The following is an 8,977-nucleotide window of genomic DNA, read 5'->3' as shown; positions in this document are numbered from 1 at the left end:
TAATAATAATAATAATAAAACACTCATTCATTTATTCCAACCAGTTTTCGTCTTTTCAAATGGAACATTAAACCTCTGAGCAGGTGCAGGGCTTTGACCACACCCTGTTTCAGCTGCAGTTACAGAGTCCAACCAGCAGGGGGTGTTGGACTTTCATAACCACTGATTCCTGACATCAACATTTCTCTCTGCAGTTGTTATCGCTTCTTGAGAGGAAAGGAGTCGATTCAGAGGGGATCCTGCGGGTTCCTGGATCTCAAGCCAGAATAAAGGTACAACAACAGAAAAAACACTTTATTTAAGTAAATCTGCCCTTTTTACCCCCTCATGTGTAACGCAGCAATCTGTTCAGCAACCTATTTATTGATCATTTTTGACTCTTATGTTGCCAAAAAACACTCAAACAGAAAAATCTATTTGCTTCACTTAGTTTGATTAAAGCTGACATTTAAAATGAAATAAAATCAATAAGCAGTTTTTACAGCAGCTGCCAGACTGCCCTCATCATACTGTATTTAATTTCATGGTTTTAACAAAGTAAAACCTGAGTGACCACCAGAGGGCATCAGTTTAAACTAAAAGGTATAAAATCCTTTTAATAATTCTTATAACTGATTGTGACAATGATCAGTCAGCTTTGTCTTAGCTCCTTTTTTGTTTTAGTTGTGACAGCTTTGATTAGCTTATAGATTACTATTTAATAGTTTCCGTTCTGATTGATCTTTAACATTTAGAAAGTTGCAGAAGGACATGAATGAAATATATTTTGAGAACTGAAAGGAAACATTTAAAACATAATTATTCTACAATTGCCTTTTTGTTTTGTTTTTCCTCATCTTAGAAACCCAGTTTACCCTGTCAGTTTACATTCTGCCTTATTTTTCTTGGACCCATGCCTGTTTGAGTTCTCAGGAAACTAATTTTACCTGTAAACATGTTTGTGTTAAAGTGTTAGAAACAGCTTTTTATTTATCTAATGTCATAAGATGTGAATGTCTTTTACTTTGTAAATCAAGGCATTTTTATCTTTGATTGATCTTAAAGAGAAACGGCCTCTGTGTGATTTTGTCAAGTAAATTGTGTAATGATGTCATTTAAAAGGGGGAAATGTTGGCACCTTGCCCTGAAACGTTGTATCATGTCTGCAGCTGCTCCAACAGAACCTGGAGGCCAACTTCTACTCAGGACGCTTCAACTGGGATGAAGTGAGTCCCAACGACGCTGCTGCGCTGCTCAAAAAGTTCATCCGAGACCTGCCTGATCCTCTGCTCACCGCAGAGTACCTCAACACCTTCAGCGCTGTGAGAGGTCAGTGGACGCTGCTCTTCTGATAACGTTTCAGATGTTGCTGTTTGGCCAAATATTCTTACACAACAATCCAGTGCCCAAATTACAAAACCTAATTACTGAAGTTGTTTTACCATGATGGCAGTTCTTTGTGGAGTAGAAATCTGTAACGAGATGAAACAGTAAATGACTCGTTCTTACATCCCAACACTTCCACAGACACACAGTGACCCAGCAGAGGAGGAGATAGCTGTTTTTACATTGGATCCACTTTAATAAAGGTTGATATTAATATCAAATGACGGATGACTTGCTGATGTATAGTTTGGGAGGTGGATCAGTGCAGTGACAAATGACATGTGACTACAGAGACATAAACTAACAAACCTAATGAGCAGCGGTCACAGTGCCATCAATCATCAGACGTCCCATTACTCCAAGTCAGACGCAGAGGAAATGAACACTGAATCTATGTGTGTACGTATGTGTGTTCAGCTTTTCTTACCTTGTTTTTGTTTCTCGCAGACATCACAGAGCTGAGACAAAAACTTCACGTGCTGAACCTGCTGGTCCTGCTGCTGCCTGAGCCCAACAGAAACACGCTGAAGGTAAACACAACACAACACCCAAAACTCTACAACTACAAAACGTTCTTTTAAACCAGAAAAACTGAGGTTTTATAAGTTTTAATATGCTAGATTTTAGGAAAATTCAATAAACATAAAACATTGAAAGTATTTTTATTTAATTGTATATTTTTGTGTGATTTTAGTGGACTAAAGCAGATTTTTCTTTCTTTCCTTTTTATATGTTTTTACTCCTACTTCACTCACTTAAGAAAACATGAAATTAATATCTATTCAACCAAGATAATATATTTTTAGTTTTTGTTGTAAATGGATTATAATTTAGTTTATTTTATATGCAGACATAAACTATGTAAACGTGAACTTTTTGCTGTAAAACAAGCTGTTTGATGTTTGGCACCGGGCTTTAGAAACTCTAGAAATTTGTCCTCCTTGACCAAAGCACCAATTTAAAATATAAAAAACTACTGTACAGTTTGAGTCATAATCACCATTTTAAGCTCCGTTTTCTGCTTATATAATCAGTAGAGTTAAGCGTGACTTGCTTTTATCAACACCAGTGTTCAGTCAGCTCCACTCACAGTAACTTGGAGGCTGAAAGCCACCTGAATTAATTACTTTGCAGCTGAAACTCACCATGTTTGAACATATCAACAGAGCTGCTATGGATGAGTCATTCTCCCTAATTCACTTCACAGTTTTCTGTGTTTCATACACCCAGACACGTTTTTGTTTTACTTTTAAAAAAACACGTTCACTTGAAGGTGATCTGCAGTCGGTTTATATATTTTCATCTATTTTTCTTTCAGGCTCTGCTCGAGTTCCTCAGTAAGGTGGTTTCCAGGGAAAAGAGGAACAGGATGAACCTGTGGGCCGTTTCCACCATCATGGCTCCAAACCTTTTTCTCCATAAGGCCGTCCCGAGCCGACTGACGGACGGGACGGAGAAAGGACAGGCGGAGAAGGCAGCCGACGTGATGAGGCTTCTCATTCGTTACCAGGACCTACTCTGGACAGTAAGGACACTCTGACTATACTGTATCTAGTATGTAAGTTAATTCTACAAAATGTTTTAACAACAATGAGGTGTTTTGTCTGTTTGGATGTGCTAAACTTTTATTATCTTTAGAACTATACTGCTAACTGAACTGGGATAAATATAATACACACGTGATCAAATATGAAAAATAAGTATTATGACTATCCAATGTATCCAATTCCTACAATGTAGGAGTTGCACACACATTGATCATTAGCAATAGAAAACCTTTGACCATAATAAGTCACAGGTTGCCTTCTAGAAGGATCCCAAATCATCAGTCAGTATGATTACATGAGCTATAATCCTGTAAATATTCCCTTTGAATGACATGTTGATTTTTAGGGGAGAAATCTGTGAAACTCAAAAAATAAACTAATTAATTAATTAATTAATTAGTTTATTTTTTAATTAATTAATTAGTTTATTTTTTAATTAATTAATTAATTAATTAAAAAGAACGTACGGGTAATATATTCTTTATAAAGGACATTATGTGCCATAATTTTTCAAATATATCAGAATACCTCAATTCAAAACACTGATATTACATAATGCGTGCTTATTGACAGTTGACTGGATGATTTATTTTTTGTATAAAGGCAAAACTGGAGGTTAAAACACAAGTTTCATGCCATGAATGCATTTACAGTAGTAGATGTATTTTTTGTTGGTTGTTTCCAAACAAATTCTGCACATGTAAAATACAGCTAATGTAACCAGAGAGCTGAATATCTTTATATTGAACGGGTTTTATTGAGCGACACATCGCTTATATTTTTGGTTTTAAATTTCATTCAGTTGGTGTTATAAAGGTCTTAAAAAGTCTTAAATCTGACTTGCTAAAACCTGCAGATACCCTGAGAGAGAAGGTTGTTTTCTTTTCCATTGCTCTCTGAAGAAATGTAGAGAATGTTGCCCTAACATTTTTTTGGCACCGCTCTTAGTGTTTACCGGCATGTCTCTCCAGATTCCTAATTTCCTTGTGAGTCAGGTGCGCAAGCTGAACGAGAACAGCAATCGCCGTTACCAATTCTACGATCGCCGCTTCAAGAATCTGCTGAAGAAAATCCAGCCAGAAAGCAGAGAGAAGCCTGAGAAAAACAAGTCAGAGGTGAGCTGGTTTCGCATGTCTAGCCTCCGTTAAACACAGTGCATCAAAGTCTTTTTTAAAAAACATGATTTAAACAAGCTGCTCTGTTCCTGTACATCTGAAGTTATTTACATCATCTCATCTATTTGTATGTCCTGCAGCTTCTTCGCACAGTGAAGATCCAGGTTGGAGATCAGGTGAAAGACTCGATGGAGTATCAGCTCAGCATCAACACCCGAACCTCCGACCTGCTCGAATATTTTCAGCGGCAGTTCTTCCGCAGCCCCGCCAATGGAAAGGGAAAAATACGAAGGTACAAAACTCCTGTTTTAACACTGAACAAGTCGAGTAAACAAGAACTCTAGAATGTTTGTTTTAAAGTCGCGCCCACCTCCTGCTGAGCGTGTGTAGACACGTTTTTTTTTTTTTAATTTCAAGCAAAGAACTAAGACAAGCTCTCATCTGTCCACAGAAACGGCTCTGTCTCACATCCGGACTGCGCTCTTTATGAAGTGGGAGGAAATATAGGTGAGTTTTTTTCTGTAGTCGGTGCAGCTCTGATGTGTGCCTGTCTGCTCACTGCGCTGACGAGGGAGGGAAGGTGAAACATTAAGAGAGGGCGGGGGGGCATACATCTGCAGTTATCAGAGCAGATGAATGCTTATTACAAACATGTCTGTGCACTCACACGAGCGCTGGCCGAGGGAACACAGCAGAAAGTTTTCCACTCGCTTCACTGCGTTATGATAAACATTTCTACAGTTTTGTTTGAAGTCCAAACATAAGAAACGAGTGTTTTCATGTGTTTTGCTTTTGGACTTTTAATTAGCAGGGCGATTCAAATCAAAGTAAAGTGATTTAAATGAATATGGATGTGTGTTCCTGCAGGGGAGCACTGTCTGGACGTCGACACACACCTGCTGGACCTGTACAACAGTAACCCCGGAGGAGAATGGGTCATCAAGCTGAAATCCAACGGCAGCAGGGGAGTGTGACCTGAAGCCTGTGGGACAAAACACGAGCAGGTTTCAGAAGGGTCATAAAGACATATCCTTAAGACCCCTTCATGTCCAGATCATCCTGTGAGCAACAAGCAGGAGGAGGACTGCACAGATGGATGGAACAAACGCATCAGTGGAGGATCTGCCTGGAGCAAAGCCTAGAAACTGAGATCCCTTCAAAACCAACTGTGCTTCATCTTCTGTCCTCCACTTTTTTCTTTAGTCCATTTTCATTTACTTTTTTTTTTCCCATCATCTGTCTGCTGCGTTACTGGAGGGCTGCAACGCTGCGAGCGAAAAGCTGCTTATGTGACCCATTACTTCCAGCAGAGAACCTGCTGCACAGAAACAAGAGAGGAGACGGTGAGCATCTCCACGGTTTGTCTCCGGCTTTTCTCTGGAGCAATCATCTCCGACCACAAGCGAACAGATGGGGATGCAGAGCACCTCTGGCTATCCTGAGCCCCCACCCCCCACCACACACCTTCTGCTACAAATATGCAGTTTTTTTCCTGTTGTGGATTAAACCCAAGGAGAAAAAAACACGATATAAGGGTTTTCTTTACATATTCTGGGCAAAATTGATATAATCTGTTAAATGTGTAAGATAAATCATTCAGGAGCTGCTGATCTACCATAAATTATGTTATTCTATTCCAGTTTCAAAACCAAGACTTAAAGCTTTTTAAATCATTCTTAGAAAATGACTGAAATTACAGTGAAGGACTTAATGACACTTTGTGTTTTATCCAACAGTATTATGTTAATTTCCTCAAGGTTTTTTTTTTTTTTTTGTGTCCTGTTTTTGTGTAGAAAGTTATTTAAAACTTGGAATCTTGGTCTTTAATGAGAAACAGAAAACTTTTGATGTTACTTTTTTTTTAGTTGTTTTTGTTTCAACTAATTCAACCACCAGAAAAAAAAAACCCAGTTCAGATGGAGGAGCAGAAACTAAATGGGTAAATGCACTTTTTCACCTCTTCTTCTGTGGTGAATCTTCTCTGCAGCTTTGAGGCCAACAAACCAGGAAGGGTCTCTGATGAACTGATTTGTTTTATTTTACAATCTGTAAAATTAAAACATCCGGACTTCCAAGAACCCAACATGGATCAGTGATGACAAAGCCTGACATGACTTCATTTTGTTTTAAGTTTTGCAACCAAGAACTTTGGTACTTGTACCTCCTATAAAAGGAGGAATTAGGGACACAGTGAAGCTGGTCTTCATTTTTTTTTTATTTTGAAACATTAAATGAAGCCAAAAGTGCTGAAGTGACTCATGGGGCAACCTGGGATTATTACTATTATTATTATTATTATTATGGTTATTTATATGAATGTAAAACCGATGTTGCTTTTCTTGTCAGTGAGTGTTGTGTAGGATATAGGATAACGTGTTCCTGCACACTGTGTGGGGAATCTGCAGTGTTTGCGTTCAGATGTCTTTACGTCTGTTAGTTTGATGTTGTTCCTGTGTAAATGCTGTTCAGTCACACTCTGCCACCAGGAGAAACCCACTGCAGGACTGCTGTCGTGTTGAAGCGGCTCCAAACACGAGCAGCAAACGAACATATTTAACACGTTTCTGCGCCGGTTGTCGACTTTGCTCCTCGCGGTCGCGGCCATGTTGTTTGCTCCGCGGCCATTTTGTTGGACGTGTCTCGCACACTCTGCTCGATAGACGACATAATGACGGGGTGGGGGCACCCTGCACCAGCATCCATCAACACCCCCTGCTCCATCTCTGTCACCTCTCCATAATGAGCTATAATGGCAGCGTCTGAAACACGGGGAGGAATCACATTTCTCCGATAAAGCAGAAGGCAATAAGCAGCTGTTGTAAATTCTGCGGCCTCGGACTGAACGACAGCGGTGTGTGATTGTGTGTGTGTGTGCGACCAGCTTCGTTGCTCATGTCCGATTGGCCCGTCCCAGGGTCCCGGGCACAGTTCAGTGCTTCGGCACAAAGCAAGCCGACGAGAACGCCTTCTGCTGACAAGTCAGGAGAACTAGGTCACCTCTGGAGCAGCTTCCCAGAGGGCGAGCAGCGGGAGTCCAAACACCCCAAGGAGCAGAGTCTTTGGAGACACAGTGTCACCCCTTCACAGTACAGTAGTTCCTCAACGACTTTGTGTTTTTGTACATGTGTTCATGTGTATTAGAAAGAGGCTCTGAAACAGTGTTATTTGTATAAATATCAAAGGACCTTCATAAAACAACATTGAACTCTAATGGGAACATTTGTTTCCAGCTGTGATTAAAGCGTGCACCTCCCAACAGTCCAGTTTGGAGGTGTCCTCCAGCAGACGTCAGAATGTATATTTATGCTCTTTGCATCGTTTTTAACACATCTGTGAAAAATCCCTTCTCTGTAGAATGAAAATTTTTTTTGAAAAATGCTCCCTTTTGGCAATAAATGTGACTTTAATGTGAAAATGTGATTTATTTTTTCATTATGAACGAACTGCTCTGTCTGCAAGATGGTATCAACGCGAGCATCATTCATCAGCAGCGCAGGGGCATCTGCTCCGTCTGAACGTTCAGGAAACGGGAGACTGGATCGTGAAGGGACCGGTTTATTCTGCCGCAATAATCAATAGAAAGATTACGCCTCTAATGTGTTCAGGCAGAGAGGCTCGGGCCACTGATTAATCAACACCGCTCCTCGAAAAGAGAAAAAAAAACATTTGCTGCTAACTGTTTCATCTGCTTTGATTATTCAAGGTCTGCTATTGTCCAGCAAACAGCAGGAAGACCAGAATAACTACATGGATATATTGTTTACCATCTATTATTGCCTGACGCCATGACAGGTAGGCAAGCGTTTAATTTGTGTGTTAGCAAAATATCTCATGAACCACTTGATGGATTTTAATGAATTTCTAAGGGGTGTCAAACTCATTTTCACCGTTATGGTGGCCCTCAAAGGACCAGTTGTGATGAACTGTGGTGTTTCATGTTTAACTTCAACAAAGCAGTGTTTTAACACATCCAAGTGTACGACTGATTAAATCTGAAATAGTGCAGAATTTAAAAAAGTGACAGAGTTTTACTCACTGATGACTTGTAGTGAGTAGCTGCCATCTTGAGCTCTGAACTCTCCCACTTTCTGACAGAGTTCCCGTGGCTGATCGACATGCATTATAAGAGAGGTCGTTTATGGTTTAGTCTGGCTTTAAAGCAGCTTATTTTAAGATATTCTGCTCCACGTGGGTGTTTCTCACATGTGAAGGGTCAAATGGACAGCACAAATTTCCTCATTGCATGGGATCATGCACTGATAACAAAGTACCTTTACCTTTAAATTTCTCAGTTACTTAAAGCCAACAGCTCTGGGGGCAGGACAAATATTATGCTTTACATTTGATTATTTTGTTCCATTTAATTGTAAATTTAAGTTTGCCATTGATTTGAGAAAAAATGTTCATATTAAGTTAAAAAGAAAACTTATTTTTTTTTGGGGGGGGGGGGCATGGCGAGCCAGACGGGAGTCACGTGTTGGCCACATGTGGCCCACGAGCCTTGACTTTGACACGTGCTCTAAAATGATCATTGGCTCTACAAGTTAATTTTGAGCTAGTCCGATTCAAAATGGCCACCGCAGTTGATTGACTTTAGCAAACGTATAAAGGTACGCTTCAGTTAATTTTACAGATATCGAGCTAAAATGTGGCGTGGCAGAGGCTCATTCGGAACACATAATCTGAGAATTAGCGTGTCAAAAATTTTGTTTAAAAGTTTGACTTGAAGTGAGGAATGCTTTTTTTTCCTGCAGACTTATGTAGGAAATAATTTTAGAGGTCATTTATTATAGTTCATCTTTAAACCTATTTTCAGACATTCTACATCCTGTCTTCATTTATGCTGTGTTCTTTCAGCCTTATTGAAAGAAAATCAAATTGTACCCACCCACACACACACACACACACACACACACACACACACACACACACACACACACACACACACAC

General features: G+C 39.8%; 1 protein-coding gene across 3 annotated transcripts in view; it reads left to right on the top strand.

Moving 5' to 3' along the window:
• arhgap40 (Rho GTPase activating protein 40) overlaps nt 1-7,442 on the top strand; it is a 20,016-nt gene extending 12,574 nt beyond the window's left edge. For all 3 annotated transcript variants that reach the window (XM_014004770.1, XM_014004769.1, XM_014004771.1), the window contains exons 8-15: nt 195-272; nt 1,149-1,308; nt 1,813-1,895; nt 2,684-2,890; nt 3,884-4,027; nt 4,168-4,319; nt 4,479-4,534; nt 4,895-7,442. In XM_014004770.1, coding sequence (XP_013860224.1) covers nt 195-272; nt 1,149-1,308; nt 1,813-1,895; nt 2,684-2,890; nt 3,884-4,027; nt 4,168-4,319; nt 4,479-4,534; nt 4,895-5,001 — 987 coding nt within the window. In that variant the 3' untranslated portion in view covers nt 5,002-7,442. The remainder of the gene's footprint in view (nt 1-194; nt 273-1,148; nt 1,309-1,812; nt 1,896-2,683; nt 2,891-3,883; nt 4,028-4,167; nt 4,320-4,478; nt 4,535-4,894) is intronic.
• The last annotated feature ends 1,535 nt before the right edge of the window (nt 7,443-8,977 follow it).

This window comes from Austrofundulus limnaeus, unplaced genomic scaffold (genome assembly GCF_001266775.1).
Source record: "Austrofundulus limnaeus strain Quisiro unplaced genomic scaffold, Austrofundulus_limnaeus-1.0 Scaffold26, whole genome shotgun sequence".
Classification (NCBI taxonomy): Eukaryota; Metazoa; Chordata; class Actinopteri; order Cyprinodontiformes; family Rivulidae; genus Austrofundulus; species Austrofundulus limnaeus.
Note: the sequence above shows the minus strand (reverse complement) of the source record. Positions and strands in the feature narration are given on the sequence as shown.